At 42.1% G+C, this 12,190-nt stretch overlaps 1 protein-coding gene across 1 annotated transcript in view; it reads left to right on the top strand.

Annotated features, from left to right (window-relative positions):
• The window catches only part of cpxm2 (carboxypeptidase X (M14 family), member 2), a 35,330-nt gene extending 25,749 nt beyond the window's left edge, over positions 1-9,581 (top strand). Inside the window, exons 8-14 of the mRNA XM_069664217.1 lie at positions 204-327; positions 494-690; positions 2,077-2,256; positions 3,155-3,452; positions 3,721-3,860; positions 5,738-5,837; positions 8,679-9,581. Coding sequence (XP_069520318.1) covers positions 204-327; positions 494-690; positions 2,077-2,256; positions 3,155-3,452; positions 3,721-3,860; positions 5,738-5,837; positions 8,679-8,935 — 1,296 coding nt within the window. The 3' untranslated portion in view covers positions 8,936-9,581. The remainder of the gene's footprint in view (positions 1-203; positions 328-493; positions 691-2,076; positions 2,257-3,154; positions 3,453-3,720; positions 3,861-5,737; positions 5,838-8,678) is intronic.
• The last annotated feature ends 2,609 nt before the right edge of the window (positions 9,582-12,190 follow it).

The raw sequence follows: 12,190 nt of genomic DNA, 5'->3' as shown, positions 1-12,190 counted from the left end.
TGAGTTTAAAGGCACTATACTTTTAACTATAAAATCCTACATGATGTGGAACAAAATATACTAAACAGTTCTTCTTATTGTTTGATCAAATGTTACTTTTGTTATTTTTTTACCTGTGCAAATACCTCAGCTGAACCTTGTATAAATGCTGCAGTTTCTTATAATTCATCAAGATCTGATGCTTCACTATCGACCTTCCGCAGCTTATGAAGGTGGTTAATGAAATGTGTCCCAACATCACCCGGATCTATAACATCGGAAAGAGCCACAGTGGCCTCAAGCTGTACGCTATAGAGATTTCCGACAACCCAGGGGAGCATGAAGTGGGTGAGTACATTTACAGCAACAGGACGTGATGATCAATTAAATGTATAATAATAACAACATGAGAGACGTCACGCTGTGTTCCTCTAAGTGTTTGTCCCTGTGGTGCATATTTAATCTCCCTCTATCTTCTCCCCCATCTCTCTCTCCGCATGAACCTGCTGACCAGGTGAACCGGAGTTTCGTTACACCGCAGGTTCCCATGGTAACGAGGTGCTGGGGCGAGAGCTGCTCCTCCTGCTGATGCAGTTCATGTGTCTGGAGTATCTGTCCGGCAACCAGCGGATACGTCACCTGGTGGAGGAGACCAGAATCCATCTCTTGCCATCTGTCAACCCCGATGGGTACGAGAAAGCCTTTGAAGTGGTAGGTCTGCATTAGTGACCTCATATCGCACGCTGGCCTCTGGTGAAAAGGCGCCGTATCTGCCTGGCAGGGCTTCTCCTGAAACTCCGTCCATATAGTTCAGGAGTATGTTGGAAAATTGGTTTTATTATCTGGTGATGTATAGAAAATAAACCCAATAAACAATATATGTGTTAAATGAGAGAACATAAGGCAGCCATTTCTTCTGTAAAATACCTTTAAAAGCGAGTCCTGAAAGTGCTTTGCTTCTGTAAGAGATGAGCCTATTAAACACAGAACAGTAGCCAGTTATTTATGTTCAATAATCTCAGAGAGAATGCTACCTCAGTAGCCGCAAAGCTTAAGAGAAGAAAAGCATAGAGCTGGCTTAAACAACCTCAAGTCTCTGTGTCTGCAGGATGTGTTCCTAAGCAGTCTTTTGCTAAAAGTCCCCAGCACCTGTCACAAGGTGTGCCCCAAGGCTCCGTCCTTGGACCCCTCCTCTTCACCATCCACGTGCTTCCCCTCTGCCTGATTATCCGCGATCACGGCTTAAGTTTCCGCTGCTATGCAGACGACACTCAGCTGCACCTCAGCACCAAACCATCCACTCAGCTCCCCCTACAGTCACTTGTCACCTGCCTGCACAACATAAAAACCTGGGTGTCATCTAATCTTGTCAAGTGAAATAAAACAGAGCTCATAGTTGTGGCACTCAAGGCAGTGCTCGGGCAGGTTGGAGATATCCTCATCGAATCCGCCCATCCCCAGAGGTCTGCAGCTGGGGCGTCATATCAAAGTCCGTATTTTACCACCTCAAAAACATTTCCAGACTCCGGGGCAGAGACCCTCATACATGCCTTCATTGGTACACGTCTGGACTACTTCCATGGAGTCTGGATACCCAGCAAATTTCTGGGCAGGCTCCAGTATGTGCAGAACTGCCCTGGCAACACATCGCTCCCACCCTTATCTACCTTTACTGGCTTCTGGTCAGGTCCCTCATCTCCTATAAAGTCCTCCTTCTAACCTACAAATGCCTCCATGCCCTGGCCCCACAGTACCTTTCTGACCTCCTCCACCCCTATACCCCATCCCGGAATCTGCGGTCCTCAGACACGAGCCTGCTCGCCATTACCCACACCCGCCTGTGGACTTTTGGGGAGAGAGCCTTCAGTGTGGCAGCCCCCATCCTCTGGAACTCTCTTCCTCTTGAGATATGCAACGCAACAACCATTCATACTTTTGAAAAACTGCTTAAAACCAGTCAGTTACAATCATTACCCAGCTCACTTTGGTTTCCACCCTTGTACTTCTGTTTTTGTTTGTTTGAACTCCCATGTAAAGCGAGGGGAGGGGTAATAATTTCTTCTGCATCTCCATCCTTTCTCTTGTCCTTTAACGCAGGGTTCAGAGCTCAGCGGCTGGTCTCTGGGTCGATGGAGTAACGATGGAATAGACATTCACCATAACTTCCCCGATCTCAACTCCATACTGTGGGAAGCCGAGGCCAAGAAGTGGATCCCTCGCAAAATGTTCAACCACCACGTTCCCATCCCGGAGTGGTATCTGTCCAGAAACGCCTCGGTCAGTCTGACTCACTTGTATTTTTACACTCTGCATCACAACAATGTAAGACATGCAACTTTCTGATTAGGGCTTATTACATTTGTGCCTTAAATCTGCAGGCTGCAACTCCTGAGGGATTAAACAGTAACATTTCATTTTAATATATTTTAAGTCCTAATTGTTGCTTTCATTTTTTACAATATGAAATAACAGCATCAAATTCTATTTACAATGTGCTGCATCTTTAAACTGTGATTTCCACTCAGGTTTCAGTGACGGATTAAGACAGCATGTCCTTGTTCTGCCGCTCCTCCAGTGTAACAAAAAAAACTCCAGTGAAGACCATCCCCCTCTTGGAAAGGGTTAAACAGCCACACGCTGTCTATTTTGAGAGAGCCCTATGCGTTTGCTATTTGTGACGAAGCTGTCGTGAGCGAAAATACACCCAGCGATCTATTTAAAGCTCATCCTCACGAGTGGTTTGACGTTACCGAGAGCGAGATATGAGTCACACAGAGCCTCCAGAATAGCTGCTGCAGCTGCAGAGCCGGGATCCCCATCTGTGCTCAGGAAGCTGTGAAAGCGTCCTCGCTCGCCTCGCTGACTGGCCCAATCAGTGCTCAGAGAGAAGAGGATGGAGTAATTACACGGGCCCGAACAGCAGGGCTGCTATTTTATCCACAACTTGATTTGTAACGTGTAAACACTGTTGGTAAATTTGTCCACTTTTCAGGATAAATATTAGTGAAATGAGTTTACAGCCTGGGAGTGCGTGAGCGGCCTTTTCAATGAGAGCCTCTTGAGAGCGCCTCGCAGTGAAATTGTTTTCAGTATGAGGGAGTTAATTTAGCAATCACAGCGCTGAGATGATTTCACAAATGACATTATGCTGGCCTCTCCTGTGTCCCCGCTGCAGGTTGCTGTGGAGACGCGGGCTCTGATAGCGTGGATGGAGAAGATGCCCTTTGTGCTGGGCGGTAACCTCCAGGGCGGGGAGCTGGTGGTGACCTTCCCGTACGACAAAACGCGCTCCCAAGGGGTGACCAGGGAGCCGACCCCCACCCCGGACGACCACGTCTTCCGCTGGCTGGCCTTCTCCTACGCCTCCACCCACCGCCTGATGACGGACGCTAACAGAAGGGTCTGCCACACGGAGGATTTCGCCAAAGAGGACGGCACCATAAATGGGGCGTCCTGGCACACCGCGGCTGGCAGTTAGTGTCCAAAGCTTCCTGTGTGCTTTCTCACTGATCCTAACACTGTGTTCTGCAGCTCAGCTCTGAGCCTTTGAGCTGTAGCTTTGTTTAGCACACATGAGCACATCTGCATATTCACTCCTGAACCCCTTTGGCTGCTTCAAAGCCTCTAAGATTTAGCTCCAAGCATCATGTCAAAGGAAAACAAACAAAGGAAGTCCCTGGTCAAAATGTTTCTCTAAGTTGCTGATGTCCGAGAGATCTGTTTCTCTCTCTCTCTCTGCAGGTTTGAATGATTTCAGCTATCTGCACACCAACTGCTTTGAGTTGTCGATGTATGTGGGCTGTGACAAATTCCCTCACGAGAGCGAGCTGCCAGAGGAGTGGGAGAACAATCGCGAGTCTCTTCTTGTCTTCATGGAACAGGTACAGAGGCTATGGTGCCCCCGCAACTCACACATGCACGAGATAAACACATAAACACATGCTTTTTATTATACATGGAGTTATTTTAGGATAATAGTCTTACATATTTGACTATTAGATTGTTATATTTTTTTAACTATAGTATTTACTAAAAAGTGCTGCATCAACACCGTGCAAGCAGAAAAATACATAAAACAGTCCCCAGCAGAAAGAAAAACTAATGCATTCATAAAATATCTGTCCTCACATTGCGCACAACTTGTGGATATAAGAGGTGAATTATACTTAGAGGTGACATTTTTACAAGTCTACATATGGTGCATAACTGGCAGTAAGTTTACCTGTTTCACATTTTAAAGGGCCAGTTCGCCGATTTTCAACCTCAGTCCTATCATGCTATTATGTGGAGCTAATGCTATTATGGTAGAACAAAATGCAATTTCTCTCTGTGCCTTTGGAGGATGCTATATGCTTCTCCAATGGGCCCTGGAAAACCTTCACCAGACGACGTAAAAAGCGTCATCTGGCGGAGGCCAGGGAGCTCGCTAAAATACACTTCCTCAATCTAGGACGCCCGCCTCCAATGTCATGTCTCTTCAAAATCGTCAGGTTTGAAATGTAGACCGCAGACCTGAAGATTTTTTAGACGATCCACCGGTATATTCTCGTCCTATTTCAGATTCTGTACCGCTCTGAGCCATTGCCTGCAGCGAAAACGGTAGTATTTCACTCCAGCGTCTCTCGCTGGGCCGTTTCTTTCAGAGGGAGGGGCGCAAAGCATGCTGGGTGTTGTAGGAATGTAGAATGGCCGAAACCACGAGCTGTTTGTCCAACTTTCTCCACAGCTATGGCGCCAATTTTAAATATTATTGCTTCTATCGATTACAGAGAACACCAGCTTTGACTGACGGTGACTTTTTCTAGGGGCGAATTGCTCCTTTAAGACATATATACATTATAGTTTCAAATCTGTAGGTAATATTATGTTTGAATAATCCCTAAGCTTCTCAGCTCAGTCTGCAGGCTGCTGTGAACACCAGGTTTCACACTGTTTTTTCTACACGCTGCAATTTGTGATCTCACAAAGAGCAGCCTTGGCAGGCTTCGGAGAGCTGGCCAATCAGAAGAAAGTGGGCTTGTAGGGGCGGGGCTTCTTAAAGGGACAGAGCTGACAGAATTGTTTCAGGCCGAGGCTGTATGAGGGCCTGCACAGAGCACCAGTGTCAGAAAAATTATGAGTTTTGTTTAACTGTAAATTATGCTAAGCACCTCCACAGGTATCACAGAGTGAAATATGAAGCTTGAAATTAGCATAATACCCCCCTTTAAAATTAAATATCTCTTAAAAGTCACTGTAATCAAAAATGAACAACAACTCTTGGCAAGTTTTGTAAGAGTCAGTATGTGTGACCATATTTTACAATAATTACTGACACTGTAAAAGCTACTAGTGTATTATTTTAGAGTGAGATGAGGAGGTTTGCCTGAATGTGTCATTAAATGACTAAACAGTGGATTAAAAGATGAGGGTTGCAGCAGAATTAGTCAGGCAGAACAAGGCTGCATTCCCTCTGAGCTGCTCTGTGAAAAGACTTTGAAATGAGACCAGCTTTTCAGTTTTTTATGTTATATTCTGTCTGGTGATGGACTTCAGAGGATCCGCCCCCATGTTGGGACACAGCTTTTGTTGAAATATTGAAGCCGGATGAGGAGGAAAGATACAAAAACAGGCCTAACGGGTTCTGTTAAACTGAAGATCATACATTATAGATCATATCATCACATCATGTAATATGCATTATGTTTAATACGCAAGTAGATGTTTCTGGGGGCCAGGTTTCACACGTGGTTATATGGGTTGTGCTTTTTGTGTGCAGGTGCATCGTGGGATCAAAGGCGTGGTGAGGGACTTGCAAGGTCGCCCGATTGCTAATGCGACCGTCTCTGTGGAGGGCATCAGCCATGATGTTCGCACAGGTAATTCTTCCCTGATTCTTATGCATTTTTTCCAGTACAAATCTGCAAGCGGTTGTCATCGTCTGTATTTGATATTGTTTCCCTTTGTCTCTGAAATCCAAAGCGAGTTTGCAAAGATTCTGCAGTCACAGCAGCAGAGGTCAGCTCAGGGCGCAGTGACTCGGCTGTCTGCACTCCAGGTTATCCCTCAGGAATGAATCAGTCCTACAGTAACTCAGTACTCCAGAGTAAGATGGAACAAAAAAAAGCCTGAACAAAAGCAGCTGGTCGCAGTCTGACTCAGTCCACAGTCATAGACAGTGTCTGCTCCAAATTTGACTACTGATCATGCATCCTCAAGGTAATCTCTGCAGATGCTTGAAAAATGCAACCTTCAAAGCCAAAGACGTCTCTCACTTAGAGCATGAAATCGAATGTCCAAAAAGGACATTAGCTGGTATTTTTCCTGGAACTAACTAAAGTCCCTGCTTCCTCTGTGAAACCTCACTGTTCTCAGTAGCAGACAGGAAAGATTTAAGGTATTTGTTTAAAAAAAATTCAACCTTTTCAGCTGCTTTAAATTGGCTTAAACCTTCACAGACAGACATTTGCATAGCAGTTGTTCTGGAGTCACTGAGAAGGCAGACTGCCTGGATGGATCGATATAACAAAAAGATGTTTATCCAGACTGAGAATTCCTAAGCTCATCAGCGTCTTATCCTGAAGCTTTACAGGAAACAATTGGCTTGGCATGTGAGTAATATGAGCACAGATGTCCATGTGTTTGGATGGAGTGTAAAGCAGCAGCAGAGACAGACCTGCCATCATATTTCATTTGTCTCTGTGGTTGTTCAAACGTGTCAGGTGGGCGTTTAGATGACCAGAAGGAATCGACACTGTTGTTGCTGCCAGTGAGTCAAAGGCTGGAAATACAGCAGGTCACATAGAGGCAGAAAATCCAACATGACAAAGCAGAGCTATTTTTAAAGGAGTGCAGAACACGTCCTTTCTCTAAAGTAGAACACAAAGAACAACTTTTGTTTCAGGTTTCAGGTGGAAACTTGTGACGTCTGCTTTGTTGGCTGTTTTATTTCAGCTTTCTAGGATAAGATTTGCATTTTGCTACTGTTGCACAAATTACAGGTGACTGTTGTGATTTAACTTTAACTGTATTTTTACTGCGTCCCTAATAGATAAAACCCACAAGGGCAAAACATCCACAGTAAAATGTTTTACATAAAGGAAAAGTAGGGGGTTGCTATTTCGTAGTCGCAACAGTATAACGGCCCATTTTAATATATTTATTCATCTATTAATCGATTATCCATCATTTTTTTTATATCTTTAGTCTCGATTTTAAGAGAAACTCCACCTATTTTACACATAAATATCAGTCTGATATTTACATGCAGTTCTACTTAGCCTGCTCAAACACCTGTTACATTCTGGATGACCTTTGTTAAGTCTTAAAGATATTATAAAGTACATTTCTTGGAATATAATATGTCTTATGTTTGTGTCAATAACATATATTCCTTCCACCAAACTGCATCAAATCAACTCTTTAACAAATGTCTGAGTTATTATTTTGTAGAGTAAAATTGAGTAATTGAGGTTATGAACAAAAGATGTCCGTTACCCTCGGAGTTAGACAGTTACTGCGATGGGAGAAAAAGAGACATATTTTTCTTTCAGAGGCAGACATTTAAGAAATGTTTGGATCATTGTTGATAGGTAGTGTTAGGTCCAAACCATTCTGTAGCCTCTGGGAGTAACGCTGATCCTGTCAGGCATGCTCGGTTTAGCCAGCGGTTAGCGATAAATGACCTCCAGCCACGACTTCCTCTTCCGTGTGCTGCATTGTTTACAGTCCATTTAGCAACTTGAGAACCGACCGTGTGTTTAGATCAAAAGTAAAGCTAAATTGGCCCCTCTAGATACGTCTGCAAAATAAACGCTGTCATTTCTTGGTTTATTAAATCCCCTGGAGAAGCCCCTGTTCGTCTGTTTGTGGTGAGTCTCAGTTTCACTGTAAACAGTAGCTTACACTGAGGCTTCACTCTGGCTTACCTCAGCGGTATGAACCCGAAAAAGAACCCGTTTTTCTTGTGATTGACTTTAATTAACGGGTCTTAAGTTTGCTGACATTACAACATTATGATGCAGATTAATAAAATTAAAAATGAAGCTTTGTCAGGTCTGTCCTCAAGAGGAGAAGAAAACTACTTTTAAAAATGCTCGTTTGTTGAACGGAGGTCTGAGCGATTATTTCTGACGCATTCGAGGAAGTCGGGAAATCTGAACGGCGTCTGAAGTTGCATTTTTGATATAGAACAGATTGTTAGTAGTAGTTGCATGTAGTTGTCTGTTTATAAAGATTAATGAGAAGTTAAATTGGCGATGGGAGCCGGGATGTCATTACGGTGCATTACGTTCCGCCTGCCTTTGCTCTCCACACGGACTGTTGATACGTGATTGGTCAATATTACTCGGACTACAAGCGCACTACAAACAGAAACCAGAACACTTACCGTACTAAAAAAGTTGCGTGCCTACAGATTCTACATATTTATGTAGAATCTATAAATAGAGATTAGGTCCAAACCCATACAAGAGACTCATTGCGAGACCTTTGAGGTTGCTACCTTAGTTTCTTAGGACACTTAAAGAAGATGGATGGACGTCAACAGCGAACTGGAACTAAATACATTTGTTAGTGGGATAAAACATGATGGTCCATAGCTGTTTACAAAACCCTTCTTCACTTCTGGAGATGTTTAATACACTACTGCCACTGATCTCACAGTCTGACTGTCTAACAGTCTTACGTAAGTGCAACATTTTGTTTGTGTGTGTTCGTAGCTGCTGACGGTGATTACTGGCGCTTGCTGAACCCCGGAGAGTACCGAGTCTCAGCCAGAGCCGAGGGCTACAGCCTCACCACCAAGAAGTGCGAGGTCGGCTACGAGATGGGCGCCACCAGGTGCGACTTCGTCATCGGCCGCACCAACCTGTCCCGAATCAAAGAAATAATGGAGAAATTCAACAAGCAGCCCATCAAAATGCCCGTCAGGCGGCTCCAAGCCCGCAGGTCCAGAGAGAGACGTCTGGGAACATAAAGACTGAATGACGAGGAGGCAGGAGGAATTAACAAAAAACATCTGCTCTGATCAGACCGGGGTTTGGACCTCTGTCAGGTTCCTCCAGAGCGCTCTCAGTGGAGTTAGTGTTGGAAGGTTGAAAATGTGGATTAATTTAAACAGGATGCTTTATTTGTTTTTGTTTTTTCGTGGTTTTGTTTCGTCTTGTTCCCAGGCATAAGCTCGTTCTGTTTTCACAGTTTTCATCTCAGCTTTTCTTGTTATCAACTGTTACAGTTTCCATTCTGTCAGAGGCTAACTTTGTGTTTTTACCCTTATTTTCAACTCCTAAGAAATAATAAGACGTCTTAATTCATTCCTTCTAACAACAACTACCAATACTGATATTGCAGATTACAGAATATAATCACATTCAAAGTTGTTTTTTTAAATAGAAGATTAGAATCTAAGTTACAGATGAGGAATCTGTTTGAACCACTGTGAGGAAAGGCCATGACTGTCACCTTGTACATACTTATTAACTTATGTAACACAGTTATGTAAACCATTACAAAAGCTCTATTACCTGCACTTGTACATTTTTTGTTGGACTCAGTGACCTTTTGTGTGTCACTGATTAATTTTTATACACTTTGCTTTTGGCAAGTTATTAAATAAAGACTGTTTGCACACATAGTAATTGTTTTCTTGCTCATTTAGAAGCCTGTTTATTCTCACTTTGGAAACCAATCAGTCAAGCTCCATTTGTTTAACGACTCTCTTTTAGGTTAATGCGATGAATAGTGTTGGTATTGCTTTTTTGTAAGTGTACAGCGCTGTGGGTTACTTATAAATTCTTGCTTTATGGTTGTTTAATTTTCTAATAGTTTCCAAAATGTTTCCCAGAGAACCAATTTTCTACTAATTCAAAACCGTATCCAATTTGCAATTTCATTTACTTGATTCCAATTAATACGGCAACTTGAATGTCTGTATTAGCACTTCACATCTCATTACCTCAACATGCCAAAATATTAAAAGGATAAAATTTAGAATTGTCAATATACAGTTTTAAATACTAGGAATATTAAGTTTATGATGATACATTAAATGCCAAATTCATGTACAAGGGTTATTATAAGGAAATAATTCAGAAATTGAAGCCCTTTACCATTATCTTTTATTATTACACGGTTGTGTTAAATACTTGATTCTGATTGGTTAATTCCGAGGTCTGCTAGACCGTTGCTATGAAGAACAGCCTGTTGCTAGGGATGCAGCTTTAATCACACAATCCAGAGGACTAAGTGTAGTCATATCAATTCACTGAAAGAAGTCCGGTCAATTTGACGTTGTATTGTTTACAGAGGGGAAAAAAAGAAACAATACAACGGAAGCAATAAAGGTTAAACGATGCAAAAACTGAAGGCCACGACAGAGAAATCTACAAAACTGAAGACGGCACATGAAGTAAACATTAAATAGAACAGAGTACAGGAAACGGCGGTGTTTAAAGGCGATGAATGGAAAAGAAAATGTCAACATACTCTGACAATGATGAGACGGAAAACCTCAATCAGGTGCTGCGCTTATTCCTGCGGTCCTGTTCACTGTGTCTTACTTCCATTTAATGTGAGTAAAAACAGCTATCTTAGGTCATTTTAATGTGAGTAAAAACAGTTCAGTTAGCTCGTTTTAATGTGAGGAAAAACAGCTAGCTTAGGTCATTTTAATGTGAGTAAAAACAGCTATCTTAGGTCATTTTAATGTGAGTAAAAACAGTTCAGTTAGCTCATTTTAATGTGAGGAAAAACAGCTAGCTTAGGTCATTTTAATGTGAGTAAAAACAGTTCAGTTAGCTCATTTTAATGTGAGGAAAAACTGCTAGCTTAGGTCATTTTAATGTGAGTAAAAACTGTTCAGTTAGCTCATTTTAATGTGAGGAAAAACGACTCACTTAGTTTATTCTAATGTGAGTAAAAACGGCTAGGTTAGCTCATTTTAATGTGAGTTAAAACAGCTCAGTTAGTCAGTACTGGGGAGGTGAGACTAATCGGGCACAGGTGTGACTATCAAGGGAGCAGGTGAAAACAATAAGGGCAGGGCACATAATGAAACAGGTGGGAAAACACACAAAGGCAGGAAGTTAAACGACATGACTTACATAGGACAAGAACAACATAAAATAGGAAACACTCTTAACAAGGTAATACAAATCAAAAACATAACCATGACATACTCACGACAAAGTTAGCTCATTTTAACTAACCAATGAGACAGAATTAATAAGCAATTAATTTGAAGAAAAATACACAGATTTCACAAATCCAAGATTAAAAGTGAAAAATAATTCTTAAAATAAAATATATTAAATTAAACATTTAGACATGTTTTGTTCAGCTGTGTTTCAACAGTAGGAACATCTACCTTAGGATGTGACACAACCAATGGAATATCAGATGCTGCACGACTCACATCAAGGCAGGTAAAAGCAAAAGACAGAGTTTAATGTCCAATAAGGTAATAACAGTAATAATCCAAATTGGGCAGGCAAAAAGGCAAGGTCAAAAAACTGACATCATCATTCACACAAAAATCATTCACAAGGGAAAATGCTGGAATGTCATTCTTTCTGTCCTCTTCTTAGAAGAAGCAGATGTTGTTTGTAACATGTCAGCTGTAGATATGATAAAATAAAAACATATTCAGGACTGGGGCTTGGGCTAAACTTAACATTATAAGACCAAAAAACCAAAGCAGGGTTACAAATGAATGAATAACGTCATTTGTATTAACAAGTGATTTACAAGGGTGTTTGTTTCTTTGTATGATTAGTATTAAAATTAAATCTGATTTCTCGTTCCCTCCTGCTTGATTGAACAGCCCTAATGGAAAATAAACTCCATTTCATTCCCATAACTTAGTTGTAATCACTGTGGTTAATTTTAAGCATCATCTCATTTGATGCCAGCAGTGGTGAGATGGTATCGTGGGAGTGTCGAGGAGGAAAGGCTCTAATTATCGGAGCTCTGCCGGGGCTTTTACAGATCACTGGCTTCCTCTGACAACAGCGCCAGCCTTCCTCCTCTCTGGCCAACATGCAATTAGAGGCAGACCTCAACCTCTTATCTCCTCCTCCAAAGGTTACTGAAGAGAGGCCCGCACACCAGTCATCGTCTCAGAGCGCTGAGGAGTAAAAGACACATCAGAGCTTGTTAATATTACCACGCTTTCTATACCACAGTCAGTGACTCTGAATGTGAAACAGGAAATGAAAATGTAAGGCATGCAGAG

The sequence above is a fragment of the Semicossyphus pulcher genome, unplaced genomic scaffold (genome assembly GCF_022749685.1).
Source record: "Semicossyphus pulcher isolate SPU_LCO1_2020_fin unplaced genomic scaffold, fSemPul1.0.p SCAF_16, whole genome shotgun sequence".
NCBI classification, from domain to species: domain Eukaryota; kingdom Metazoa; phylum Chordata; class Actinopteri; order Labriformes; family Labridae; genus Semicossyphus; species Semicossyphus pulcher.
This window is presented reverse-complemented; position numbering and strand designations above follow the sequence as displayed.